The 13,914-nt window shown below is 57.2% G+C and overlaps 2 protein-coding genes across 2 annotated transcripts; one reads left to right on the forward strand and one right to left on the reverse strand.

Annotated features, from left to right (window-relative positions):
- Nucleotides 1-3,201: 3,201 nt before the first annotated feature.
- On the reverse strand, nucleotides 3,202-8,565 carry ETH_00004630 (uncharacterized protein; the record flags this gene model as incomplete). The annotated part of the gene is made up of 1 exon (XM_013372317.1): nucleotides 3,202-8,565. One exon carries the CDS (start codon nucleotides 8,563-8,565, stop codon nucleotides 3,202-3,204), a length of 5,364 nt encoding a protein of 1,787 aa, XP_013227771.1.
- Nucleotides 8,566-10,116: 1,551 nt separating this feature from the next.
- Nucleotides 10,117-13,428, forward strand: ETH_00004635 (uncharacterized protein; the record flags this gene model as incomplete). The annotated part of the gene is made up of 3 exons (XM_013372318.1): nucleotides 10,117-10,999; nucleotides 11,950-12,049; nucleotides 12,372-13,428. The coding sequence occupies 3 exons, from the start codon at nucleotides 10,117-10,119 to the stop codon at nucleotides 13,426-13,428; spliced, it is 2,040 nt and encodes a 679-aa protein (XP_013227772.1).
- Nucleotides 13,429-13,914: the final 486 nt, after the last annotated feature.

The following is a 13,914-nucleotide window of genomic DNA, read 5'->3' on the forward strand; positions in this document are numbered from 1 at the left end:
ACTGTCGTAAGCTTACTTGCAAACCAGGATTTGAAGCAATCCCAAGCAAAACTTATGTATCGAGCAAGCTAGTTTATGATTCATGCGTATGCTTGCAACGTACGTACAGATTTGACATGCGATATGCTTGCATGTAATGCATGCATGCATTTGCTCCGTAAATTAGACTAATGTAGATGTTCCTGTCGCCTCTTTGATTTCTGGCACGGAACTCATTAAAATGGCTCGAGAACTATTCTGAAGGCCATTTTGTGGCGGTGGAAAGCTTTGCTTGTGGGTATATTTGTGAGTGGGCTTCAAAGAACCGAGCTTTTCGAGCGTAACCGTGACACAGTTCTAGTGCCTTGATAAAGAGCACCAGTGCCATGCGTTATTGTGTCGTCTCCCTCCTGAAGCCCGCTGTAGGCTCTTTTTTCTTTTAGCCGGCATGCCTCCGACGCCTGCGCACCTATTGTAGGTGGTCTGAGCACAAGCATAGTAACAACCTCAGCTGCAAGGCAGAAGGTCGCAATAACTCGGCTTGTCGCTGACTTCACTTTTGTATTGAAAAAGGCCGTTGTTGCATCCTAGGTCGTATGCCCATCTGCCCAGCTGGTCCTGCGTCCCATAGATCACTTTTTAGATGAAGCGAAAATGAAGGGCGAATTCATCTACACCCTTCTTTCTTTTCTGGCATTTCGTCTCATAACCACACTTTTGTTGAGCCAGGAGGGAAAAAAACGAAAGCGTCACCTTCCAAATGGCACGTGAGCCATAGAGAATTACTACACCCACTGCCAGGACGAATCTTCACCATTTTTTGTCCAATGTGTGTTGGAAAGAGCTAGCTGAGGAAAATTCGAACCCTTCGGTTACTCTACAGCAGATCCTGCCCGCCCACGTTGTGGTTGCCTCATGTGATTCTGCTTTTGAGTTCTGTGGGCATAAAGATGCTGAAACATCCGGCCTTTTCTATGCTCGAAAGTTCTTAAGTCCAAAGTTGAAGTGACGGTCCAGTAGTCTATTGCAGTGAGATACTTCAAAATGCGCCAACGATACTTCATCAAAGACCCAGTTTCTTGCCTTGCAGGTGATACATCTTTCCAGGTTGCCGCTGCTGTTGCTGCCGCAAGCTAAAAAGGTAGTGAGACTGACTTATACAATGAAGACTGACCAGGGGTCTTCCACACAACGACTTTGCGCTGTGCAGCCCACAGTGGCGGTGTAGTACTTCTCTGCCAGCCAGAGGGAACGCATACGCAAGATTTTTATATCATTCTTCAAGTCTACACGTAATATTTGACACGCGGATACTCATGCGCCAAAATACATGCATATACATTAGAAAAGTGTGGAATAACACATACATGCAATATGTAAAGGTGCATTGAACGACGAGTCTTGCTATGAATTAAACCTATGCATGTGTGGATAAAATCGCGCTTGCACCGAAAAAAAAATAAATGCAGGGAAATCGCAAAAACAACCGTAATAAGCAAGAGAGAGACAAACTTAAACCCGCGAGCATCCCAATAAATCTTGATCCATATTTTTAAATCAGCGGCGTCCACCACAGTGAGGAACGGCAATTCCTTGAATGCTCTACGCTGTTTTTGCCATAGCTAAAATTGCTTCAAATAAAATGTGCAAGCACTTCCCTATTGTAGCATGCCCTGGCCTTCATTTGACCCGCCGCCAGTCCCCGGCAGCCTCTCTAGAAAGGAAATGCAAAAATAGAGCAAAACCGAATGAAGACAGGCAACAGAGGTCACATCAAGGAGACACAAACAGTAGAACAGAACGTGGAAATAAGTGCAGTGGCGAAAAACAAGAAAACTGCAGCAGCAGTCGCTTTGCGTGTGGGGCGTCTTCCCCACGGCCTCTGTCTGAGGCTTATCTATCGGCATTTCTCTATGCACCTGCAGCTCTTGCCGATTCGTTTGCTGATGCTGCTGCCTGAGCATCTGCCGCTGCTCCCACTGCCACCGCTGAACCTTCCGCTGTTGCTGTCGGCATTCCCTCCAGTGCCAACAAGAGTAAAAACAAAAGTAGTACAACATCACTGCGTCATAGTTAAATGCATTTGCTTCTGCTGCTGCTCTCCCGTTGCTTCAAGTATCACGCCCAAATCAAGGCCACAGAGGGACGCAAACGACTGGCTGCAAGGGGCCATTTTCATTTTCTTTGGATCTTCTGCATTCATCACCCCCGAGTGGCTCGTTGCTTGAATAGTTTGAGAAGATTCAAGATGATCATGGTAGGACCCAGGTGTCAGAAACAACTTTAGAGCTGTCCTCAACCCTTAGATGGTGCCTTAGAGCCTAAAGACCGATAACAGGCTCTTCAGACAGACACCTTAATGCGTCTTCCCTGGGGCTTCTACAAGACTGCACAAAGCCTAGGACTCTGCCAGAGGTTATTTTAGGGGCCTCCAAAAACCTCAATAGAGGGACCCAATACAGGTTTCTCAAAGCTTTCTGTGCTGCTTTCCTAAGAGGTCCCTTGAAGAGGGCCTTCAATGCGCTGCCGTGGGGGCTCATACAAAAAGTCCTGTAGCCAAAAGCCATAAAAGAGGTCAGGAGACTAAAACCACTCGCTTTTCATGCCAAAGAATCAGGAAAACGAAAAGGAAAGATAAAGAGCGCCCCACAACTCTAATAAATAAAACCCGTGAAGCTCGCAGAAGAGGAACGGGGGTTCCCAGACAGGCGAGAACGGGGCGATGTAAGGTACGAGAAGCACAATTATCGCGCTTTCCAGAGTAACCTCGAGATCTATGTGGCTTCCGTCAGCCTTGCTCTCCTGCTGCAAATCCTGCTCCAGGAGTGTTCGCTGGATTCCTTGCTGCAGTTCGTGCTGCAGGGGCTTTTGCGGCACATCCTACTTCATGCTTCTGCTGCGGCGTTTGGCGCTGACCTTTTTGCTGTTCGTATTGCACACGCTTGGGCTACATCTTGTATTCAAACTTTTCATGGAGTGTTTCTCCGACAGCGCCTGCTGCAACTCCTTCTGCAGGTGTTCGCGCCGCACCTTTTTCCGCCTGAGTTTGTGCTTCATCTTCCGCAAGTCATGCGAACGATTTCGCACCTTCTGCTGCTCCTATTGTTGTAGATGCTTCCGCGACTTCTTCCGCCTGAACCGTGGTGCCCGTTGCAGGTTCATGCTGTGAATCTCTTGCTGCAGTTCCCACTGCGGACGTTTGCACTGCATCTCCTGCAGTGCTTACCCACGTACTCGTGCTGCAGCATCCGCTTCGGTTTCTCCTTCGACTTCAGCTGCAGCTTCCGCTTCAGCTTCCGCCGCATATTCTCCCGCATCTTTCGCTGCAGCTTCCCCTGCAGCTTCTGCTGCAGCTTCCGCTTCAGCTTCCGACGCATCTTCTGCCGCTACTTCTGCTACAGCTTCTGCTTCGGCTTCCGCAGCAGTTTCCGCTTCAGCTTCCGCAGCAGCTTCCGCTTCAGCTTCTGCTTCAGCTTCCGCTGCAGCTTTCGCTTCAGCTTCCGCCGCGTCTTCTGCTTCAGCTGCTGCTGCAGCTTCCGCTTCAGCTTCTGCTCCTTTTGCTTCAGCTTCCACTGCAGCTCCCGCTGAAACTGCTTCTGCGTCGTGTGCTCCCCAAGAATTTGCGGACAAGTCTGACGGGACTACCGAGACAGATACAGAACGATGAGCGGCACGATGGCCACGACGACGGCTAGAACGACGAGGTAGGGAAGCAGAACTGTGTGATCCCGAGTCAGCAGAATCAGCAACGTCAGCTGAAGAGGCTGAAGAGGCAGGTGCGACACTAGGAGAAGACGCTTCTGAGGAGGGATCAGGAGGAACAAAAGAGCCCTGGTACATGGGAACAGGACCAACAGGAACGGGGGGGTAGACGGGAAGAGAATCGGCAGAAGGCGGTGGGTATCCAGGATGAGGACCGACAGGAGGGGGTGGATGGGCTGGAAAAGGGCCCACGGGAGGAGAGGGGTACGTAAGAGGACCAATAGGGGGAAGTGGGTAGGTGGGAGGTACAGCGGGACGGGTTCCGTAGTCAGTAGGACCAAAGGTAGGGGGTGGATAGGCAGAAGAAGGACCAGCGAAAGTGGGCGGATAGGCAGGAGAAGGACCAGTGGGAGGAGGCGGATAGGAAGAAAAAGGACCAATGGGAGGGGCTGCATGAGGAGGAAAAGGACCAACGTGAGGGGGTGGGTATGGGGGTGAAGGACCAACGGGAGGGGGTGGATAGGGGGGTGGAGGACCAACGTGAGGGGGTGGGTACGGAGGTGAAGGACCAACGGAAGCGGGTGGATAGGCGGAAGAAGGACCACTGGTAGAGGGGGGATAGGCAACATCAGGACCAACACCAGCGGGTAGGTAGGCAGAAGGACCGACTGGACGGGGTGTGTAGGCGGGAGGAGGGCCAAAAGCTGGCCCTGGGTACATGGAATCAACATTAACTGCAGGAGGTGCGTAAACGGGATCAGGAGCAACAGGAGGCTGCAGGTTCTCAGGAGGGTCATTTGGAGGAAGTGAGTTATCGGCAGGCGAACCAGCAGGAGAACCTTGATAGTCAGGATGAGATTCAACAGGAGAGGGTGGGTGTTCACTAGGGGGGTCAGCAGGAGAGGATGGAGTATCGGAGGCAGGATCACTGGGTGAAGGTGGGTACTCAGCAACAGGTTCCTCCGTAGGTGGGTAGCCTGTTTGATCACCAGCAGGAAGGGCTGCGTAGGGGGAATTTGGATCAACAGAAGGGGGTGGGTAGGCGGGATTTGGATCAACAGAAGGGGGTGGGTAGGCGGGATTTGGACCAACAGGAGGGGGTGGGTAGCCAGGAAAAACACCGACGCGGGGGGGTGGGTACGCAAAAGGACCAGCCGGAGGGGGTGGGTAGGGGGGGTGAGGGCCTACAGGAGGGGGTGGGAAACCATGATGAGGACCAAAAGGAGGGGGTGGGTAGGCGGGATGTGTACCAACAGGCGGGGTTGGGTAGCCGGGACGAGGGCCACCAAATGGAGGGAGGAACTCATGAGGACCACCGGGCATCTGTGCGAAGGCATTGGGGCCGAAAGGAGGACCTGGTTGCATGGGAACAGCACCAAGAGGAGGTGCAGAGGGAGGAGGCGGGCCAAAACGAGGGCTTGGGTAGGTGGGGAAACGGCCAGTAAAAGGATGCCGGAATTTGCCCCTATTGTCGGCGAAAGGACGTTGGCGGCCTCGAAGGGTGAAGGCTCGAGGACGAGGAAACCCGCGGGCTGGGTGGCCATTAGGATGACCAGCAGGCGGTCTCAAGTAAGGCAGAGAATTGCCAAAAGGAGGGCGTGGGAAAGCCCGAGGAGCAGCAGAAAGCCGTGGGTGGAAGGTAACAGGACCCATAGAACGGCATGAGCCAACCCCAGGAGGACAGAAAGGACTTTGTTCGGCAGCGTTAGGATCCAAAGGCTGGGGTCCGTAGGAAGCATGCATACCAGCAGGAGGGGCAGAAGCAGCAGAAGGCACATCAAATGGAGCTTCTGGGTAGGCAGGAGCACCATCAACAGGAGTACTTGGTGCCCCAGAACTGCTGACTGCAGAGCCTTCAGAGGAGGGATAAGCGTCAGTATGGGCATCTGCCAAGGTGGAATGAGCATCAACGGGTGGGGCGGAGGCAGAGGTAGGATATTCAACGACTGCAACTGAGCGGGAAGCGGGATGGTCAACAGGTGGAGCCGAGGCAGCTGTGGGATAATCAGGAATTGGGCTTGAGGAAGCCGAACGAAAATCACTCGAAACGGCTGAGGAGGAAAAATGCCCTTCAGCAGGTGGGTCGGAGGCAGTAGAGCCATCATAAGGGCCGTCTGAAACGGAAGGGGGACCTGAATCGAGCGGCTCTGAAGCGGTAGAAGGATCTGTAGAAGGCGGCTCTGACCCGCGGGAAAAGCGTAGAGAAAGCTGAAGCGAGCCAGCAGGAGAATCAGCAACAACAGGCTCTGAGGAGGAAGAGGCTTGACGAACGAGAGGCTTTGGAGAGGAAGAAGCACGATGAACATCAGGCTCTGAAGCAGAAGAGGAGTCCGCAACAGGCGGCACTGCCGGCAGTTCTGGCAAGCCCGAGGGATGATTAGTTGGCTCTAAGAAGACGGAATGATAATCAGCGGATGCATTTTCACCGTCAGGCAAACCATCTTGCGGTGATTCCGAAGCTTCGGAAGGATCATCAGCTTGTGCCTCTGGCATACTGGAAGGATCATCAACAGGCTGGGGTGGCGCCGTGAGATGATAACCGCCAGCAGCAGGTGAAATGACCAAAGGACGATGAACAAGTGGGCCTATGGGGGGGAAGGGAAAACCAGGCGCTGGAAAAACGCCGGCGGCAGGGGATGAGGTGGAGGTAGGAGCATGTAGAGTCTGTAGGTAGAAAGCGGTTTGCGCAGCAGGAATTGGTGCTGCGGCAAGAGCAGGAGGTGCGACAGCAAAAGCAGCAGGTGCGGCAGCAAAACCAGCAGCATCACCTCCAGCAGGGTCTGGAAACGCTGCGGCGGTACCCGCGGCAGCGCCAGAGCTGCTCCACGAAGCAGCCTCATCACCATCTGTATAAGCACCAGTCCCTGCTACAGCTTCTGCAGGGGACGCCGCGGTGGCCCCTGCAGCAGCTTGTGTTTCAGCCCCAGCTTGCGGCCTGGTCAACAAATGCACACGCGGCCAGGTTCGAGTAGGAGCCCCAGCAACCGCCTCAGTAGCGGCAGAGCCGGCCTCCGCACTGTTTGGCATCTTTGCTGCAGGACTCCTCGAGAGGGTCTTTGAAGCAGCCCTTGCTGCAGCCTCAGCTACAGCCCTTGGGGCTACATGGTACCTCTCGGGCACCGAGTGTCTGCTACGCCAGAAGCCGGAACCAAGAAATAAAATTCCGCGGCGGCGTGGGAAAGAAGTGGCAGCAGCAGGTGCAGCAGCAGGGGCAGCAGCTGCAGCGTCCGAGTCCCTCCCCGCATCGTCATCGCTGTCCTCCGCAGCGTCATCGCTCTCCTCCTCAGCTTCTTCAGCAGCGCGAGCAGCAGCTTCTTCAGCAGCGCGAGCAGCAGCACGAGAGGCAGCGCGGGCAGCAGCGCGAGCAGCAGCGCCAGCTGCGTGATCCCCAGCTACGGTGTGCTGGGCCATCGGGAGAGGCAGCCTACTCTTGGGCACTCTCAACTTGGCCTCGTACTTGAGGCAGTTGGCCTGCTCCCTGAGGACTTCTTGCAGGCGCCTGTCAGCCACACCCAAGAGCTTGCGGAGCTGCGAAAGCAAAGACCAGTCCTGCAGACGTTTGGACATGCTGGCGGTGTCGAGGAAGATGCGGTGTTTGCACTTGGGCTCGCAAGTGAGCAACCAGGCGGTGAGGTTGACGTCGGAGCCGGCGTTGCCCATGCGGGTTCTCTTCAAGGCCGTGAAGAAAGTGGAAAGGGAAATCCCCAGAGCCCGCGGCACGCAGCTCATATGTCTTCGCTCTCTGATGTCGCCGGACGTGGCGGCCCCCGGCTCGTTGTCCTGCTTCCACATCTGGCTGAAGGCTCTCCTGCGGCGGAAGCCTCTCTGCTGCCAGGGCAAGAGCGTGTTGAGGGCGCGGACGGACTGGGCCACGGTGGCCCTGCCCATGGTAATTGCGGTGAAGAGCCCCCGGGTGGCCTCGAGGGGCCCCAGGTGGGGCCCCCAGGGCTTGCGCCCGCGCACGTTGCCCAGGAAACGCATGACTCTGCGGCCCCGCCGCGACATGGTGCAGAAGGTCTTCCTGTAGTACCAAGGCGCAAGCAGGTCGCGGCCCTGTTCCTGCACTTCGTCGGCCACGGCTTCCCACTGCTGCAGCACCCACGGGTCTGCGTAGAATCGCACGAAAGCCAGTTCTTGAATGGCCACCGCCAGCAGCAGCACTGACGTCGTCAGGGAGTTCCTGTCGTCCAGCAGCGGCAGCAGCTTCCGGCCCATCTTCAGCAAGTCCGTCAACTCCTGAAAGAACAAAAGGGCCCGCTCGTGCACCCGATCAGTAGTCAGTCGCTCTATGGGCCTCGCTGCTGCCTTCGCCAGAGCATCCCGGTACTCCGCTGTCAGGCAAGAAGACCACCCCATGCCCCTTCTGGGCCCGCCTTCCTGCTCTTCCTCGCTGGAGCCCTCTTCTTTGTCCAGACTTGAGCTGCTGCCGGCCTCGTCGGAGGCCGCCAGCGCCCGCGCGGAGCCGCGCCGCTGCAGCGACGCGCGCTGCCCCACGTGGCAGCGAAGAATCAGGTAGCCCAATGCAAGCAGGCCTACTGCTGCAGCGGCCAAGTAGCCGCCTTTGGACATCGCTGGCCGTTTCCAGGTCGCCGGGAACTCCGGACTTCCTTTCAAGGCCTCCAACTGCAACTGAGCTGCTGGCTGCGGAGCCTCCATGCTGCCGCTGCCGCTGCTCATCGGCGCGATCCAGGTCGAGTCGCTTGCCTTTTCTATAACCTCACCGCCGGCATGGGCGGCGGCGAATACCTGCATTCCTGTTTCTGCAGCAGCCGCCACTGCCGCCAGGCCTACAAATCCTCCAATAAAACACTGAGAGACATTTCGCCCAAAGCAGCTGCCGCTGCAGCGGCTACAGCCGCTGCCAGCGTAGCGCCTTACCCGCATCGCCTCCAGGCAAACTCAGTATGTCGATCCCCAAAATTCGACCCCTACAAAACGCCAAATTTCAAGGAGGGCCTACGAAGCCCGCAGTAAGGAGCCGATGCTTCGGCCTTTGCCTGTGTCTTTGTAGCTCTTTGGCACGCAGCCGATGACCTGCCTCGGACGCCTGGGCTGCAGCACAAGCACTACTCCGTAGTGCACAGGGCGCCTCAGAGCCGGATTGGCTCTTTTACGATCTTTAAAGAGAAGAAATAAACTCTGGAAAAAATTAATTATAACAAGAAAGATGGCCGAAGACTCCCCACAGACGACAGCGGGCCGCATTGCGTGTCCACTGCGGCAATGGTGGGAAGCCACGTTAACGGAGGAGGCAGTGAAAGCGATATGTCCACAAGAGTGAAACTAAGGCAACTGATACTACTTTTCATTGTTAATCTTTATATTTCAGAGTTTCTCACGCTGTTTCAAAGATAATCCATTGAGCCACCGTGTGTCCTGTCTCACAGAACCACTAGCAGCTCAAGGAGCAAAAAAAGATGCTCTTCACTATCCGTCGTAGTCTAGGTGGTTAGGATACGCGGCTCTCACCCGCGCGACCCGGGTTCAAGTCCCGGCGACGGAACGTTTTCACTGTTTTCTTTTTTCAGTCTAACTAAGCCCCCTAATTGGTTTTTGATGGTGATGTTAGTCCTTTTCCAATTAAGCACGTTCAGCCTTCTTCTCACCACTACAGCCGCAACGCGCAGCAGGAAGCTGCGGTGCGCTGTGTGACAGCATCACATCGACGGCTACTGCCGGCCCACTGCAGTGAAGCGAAGCGCAACGAATTATCCCCGATGGGCTTTTTAATAAGAGAAACTAAAAAGGGACTTCTGTGGAACTAAATATAACGAATGTACTCCAGCCTGCGTCAGGCCAGTGCCCGCCACCACTCCAGGTGGGGGCAGTTACACAATCTGCCGGTGCCGGCTGTGGCTCAACGGTAAGCACTTTGTGTCATTAAATCATTTTACATCTATAAGAAAACAGAAGGAATAATTAAGTGACTCGCGGAGTATCTTATTTGGCAGCCCGCGGCGTGACCTGCATGTGCTGCCGCTGTTTCCGCTGCGCCTGGGGATCCCCGCTGCGCGACACGGGGGTTTGCAGCGGCTTTTCATTGGGTGTTTTGCCTCTTTTTGTGTCTCCTTTTTATTGTTTAGATCGCATGAAGGGTAATTGGGGCCTTTACTCTCTGTCTCGGCGCGGCTTGCAGTGCCGCCTCTGTCCCCCTGTGTCTGTCGCCCAGATGGTGTTCTTGACGACGGGCTTCAACCCTAAACCCTAAACCCTAAACCCTCGGGGGACTTCTCAAACCCTCCTCGATGTAGTTGGTTGTGCGTCTCTGTGTCTCTTTCCTGCCTGGCGGCGGCTCTGCGTTCTCTCCTCGACTCCCGCGCTTCTTGGGGCCTCCGCCAGCTGGCTGTTTGTGTCTCCAGCGGGCCCTCTTGACCACTTAAAGGGCTTCCGTGGAGAGCCATTTGCTTCTTTTTAGCGTTATTAAGAGGATTCAAAATGGTTGAAATTCGAATTGCCCACACCTCGTCCACTGTCGATGCAGCCAAGCCTCTACAGCAGCACCACGGGCTCTCTCAGTCCAAGTCCGCGGCCGCGCAAGGGCCCCCCTTGGGGGCCCCCCTGCATCCCCAGGAGGCGCTGTTTCCGCGGCCGTTGGCTTGCTGCGCCATCTCCGCGGGTCCGGCCGCTGCTGCTGCTGCGGAGCGGCCGCGCAGCAGCTGCAGCAGCAGCTGCAGCAGCAGCGCAGAGCGTTTCGTGAGCAGCAGCAGCAGCATAGAGACGGAGGGCCTGTGCGTGGGTCTGCGCAGCGTGGCGATTGAGCCGAAGTGCAGCAGCAGCCCGCCGCAGCGCGGGGAGCAGCAGCAGCAGCAGCTTGCAGGAGCAGCGGCTCGCGCCGCCGCCGCGGGCCGCGCAGCTGAGGGGCCCCCCGGGGGCCCCCCGAGCCCCAAAGACAGCCAGGGGGGCCCCCGAGAAGTGGCTTTTGGATTTTTAACTTTTCTTTTCTGCGGAGTGGCCTCCCTGGTGTGCTGGCAGTCGCTGCTGGGGATGCTGCCGTACATCGAGCAGCACGCCTACGGGGGGGCCCCCTACGGCAACAGCGTCTTAGGCATATACCAAGTGGGGTGCATTGCTGTTCAATTAATTTTCATTTTCTTTATTGATGCCATGAAGCCCTCTTTGGTGGTTTCTGCCGTTCTCTGCGACGCCACGCTCGCCGCGCTGCTGCCCCTCGTCCTGACCAGGTGTACGTACACCCCAAGCCTCCTGCTCTTCCACGCAGTCGCTCTCCTCTTCGGCGTCTGCGCTGGGATCGTCTCCGGGGGATCCATTGCCCTCGCCTCTTCCCTCCCCTTTGGCTTTATTGGCTCCTTCTCCATGGGTCCGTCCTGCTGCTGCTGCTGCGGAGCCGCTGCTGCTGCTGCGGAGTCGCTGCTGCTGCTGCGGAGTCGCTGCTGCTGGAGAGTCGCTGCTGTTGCTGCTGCTGCGAAGTAGCTGTTGCTACTGCGGAGTCGCTGCTGTTGCTGCTGCTGCGAAGTAGCTGTTGCTACTGCGGAGTCGCTGCTGTTGCTGCTGCTGCTGGGGAGTCGCTGCTGCTGCTGCTGCTGCGGAGTCGCTGCTGCTGCTGGCGGTTCGCTGCTGCTGCTGCGGAGTTGCTGCTGCTGCTGCGGAGTCATTGCTGCTGCGGAGTCGCTGCTGCTGGACAGTCGTTGCTGTTGCTGCTGCTGCGAAGTAGCTGTAGCTACTGCGGAGTCGCTGCTGTTGCTGCTGCTGCTGGGGAGTCACTGCTGCTGCTGCGGAGTCGCTGCTGCTGCTGCTGCTGTGGAGTAGCTGCTGCTGCTGGTGATTCGCTGCTGCTGCTGTGGAGTCACTGCTGCTGCTGCTGCTGTGGAGTAGCTGCTGCTGCTGGTGATTCGCTGTTGCTACTGCGGAATCGCTGCTGTTGCTTCTGCTGCTTCTGCTGGGAAGTCGCTGCTGCTGCTGCGGAATCGCTGCTCCTGCTGCGGAGTCTCTGCTGCTGCTGCGGAGTCGCTGCTGCTGCTGGGGAGTCGTTTCTGCCGCTGCTGCTGGGGAGTCGCGGCTGCTGCGGAGTCGCTGCTGCTGGTGCGGAGTCGCTGCTGCTGCTGGGGAATCGCTGCTGCGGAATCGCTGCTGCTGCTGCTGCTGCGACGTTGTCGGGGTGGGGGGGGTTGAGGCCCTCGTCTGTTCTGTTGCTGGAAGGCTGCTGCAGCTGCTGCTGGGCCGCCACGGCTGCTGCTGCTCCTGCGCCTTCGCGCTTGCTGCTGCTGATTTGCCATTCCTGCTGCTGCTGCTGCTGCTGCTTGGCTGCAGGTCAGGGTGTGTGCGGCATCGTCGCCTTCATAGTTAACTTGGTGGCCTCGCGCTACCTCTTCGACTTGGCCACTTATCAAGGAGCCGTGCACATGTTCTGGTGAGCACAGCTAGCTGCTTGGCTAGCTGCACAGCTAGCTGCATAGCTAGCTGCATAGCTAGCTGCGCAGCTAGCTGCAAAGCCAGCAGTGGGCGCGTCCCGCCGGCGGCCACAGCTAGCCAACCCGTAGCTAGCCGCTGGCTAGTAGCTAGCCGCTGTGTAGTCAGGCAGCAAGTGTCTAGCTGGCTAGCTAGCTCGTTAGCAGGCAAGCTGCGTGGGGAGCTAGCTGGCTGCAGCATGAGACGCAGCAGCAGAGGCCGTTTTGCCCTGTTTTGTTTTTCCTGCGTTATCCGTGGAGCTGCTGCTGCTGTTTTTGCTGCAGGTTGGTATTTGGGGCAAGTGCAGCGGTGTCTCTGGTGTCAGCTGTGCTGCTGCTGGTGTCACTGCAGCAGCCGTGGGCTCGCGGAGGGCTGCAGCGTTACTGGGTAGCGAAGCGCGCGCGCGCAGCAGCAGCAGCAGCAGCAGCTGCAGCAGCAGCAGCAGAGGAAGAGCAGGAGGGCTCCCGGACGCGTTGTGGCGTGTGGTCGCTGTCGTGCGCGTGCTCTGCAACAGCAGCAGCTGCTCCGCAGCCGCAGCAGCAGCAAAGCGCGTGGCAGCGTTTCCTGCGGCGGTGGAGAGGAACCCACGCAGCAGCAGCAGAAGCAGCAGCAGCAGTGAGAGCAGCAGGAGACGCGCGGACGCAGGAGCTGGTGGTGATCCGCAAGGGCGCGGGGAGCAGCAGCTGCAGCCTGACGAGCCCGCGCAGCAGGAGCAGCAGCTTCTGGCGGCTGCAGCCGGAAGGCGCCGAGACGGAAGGCGCCCCCGCAGCAGCAGCAGCAGCAGCAGCGGGGGAGATCGACGAGAGCACGCTGCCCTCGCGCGGCTGGCGACACATTGCTGCTGCCAGCTGGCCGTATTTGTTCAGTGTGTTCTTCACGCTGGCTGTGAGCATGCACTTGTACCCGCGGGTGGGGCCAATTGGCTGGAGCAGCAGCAGCAAAAGTGCAGCAAATGAACAATATATAATACTATTTGGAGTGTTTTGCATGGGGGACTTCGTGGGAAAGGCGCTGCCGGACCTGTCGAGGCACCCGAAGCTTCGCTGGCTGCGGCTCTCCCGCCGCGCGCTGCTGCTGCTGGTGCTGCTGCGGCCGCTGCTCGGAATCTTCTTTGTTCTCGGCACCGTCTTCGTGGAACATCCCTTTTTTAATTCTTTTGCTCTTTACTTTTTCCTAATTGCTGCTCTCGCGGTCACCAACGGCTGCTGCGCCACCACTGCCATTGCAGGCGCCTGTGCTGCTGTCCCAAGATTCGAGGAAAAGGAAATCGTCGGGCCTGCTGCAGTGCTGCTGCTGCTCCTGGGCATTGCCTGTGGGGTCTACTCTGCCTACATCTACTGAGCAGCAGCAGCAGCAACAGCAGCGGCGGTGGCGGCACCCTTGCTGCTGCAGCAAGCGGCAGTGGCAGCAATTGCATAGCCAGCAACTAGAACAGCGCTGCAGCAACTGGTGCCCAATGGATGTGGCTCCCATTACAGCAGCAGCAGCAGCTGCTGCAACGGGAGCAGCAGGTGGCTCTTTGGTTCCGTTTTGACGCCTTCAGGAGCGCTGAGTGCCAAAGGCAAAGAGAGAAAAGGGAAGACAGAAGACAGAGAATAAGAGAGACTAAGTAAAGGAATGGACAGAAAGACCAAGAGACGAACAGACGCGCTGTTGCAGCCGCAGCAACAGCAACGGCAGCATTATTTGTGCTGCTTTTGCAGCCTCGGCGGGGGCTGCATGTACATCATTAACTCGAAAAACGTTGAGCAGCAGGGGCAGCAGCAACTGCAGCAGCTGCTGCTGCCGCCCAGTGCTGCAGCGAAAGTCCTTCGCAGTGCAGCAGCG

The sequence above is a fragment of the Eimeria tenella genome, genomic scaffold, assembly GCF_000499545.2.
Source record: "Eimeria tenella Houghton genomic scaffold, Eth_scaff1, whole genome shotgun sequence".
NCBI classification, from domain to species: domain Eukaryota; phylum Apicomplexa; class Conoidasida; order Eucoccidiorida; family Eimeriidae; genus Eimeria; species Eimeria tenella.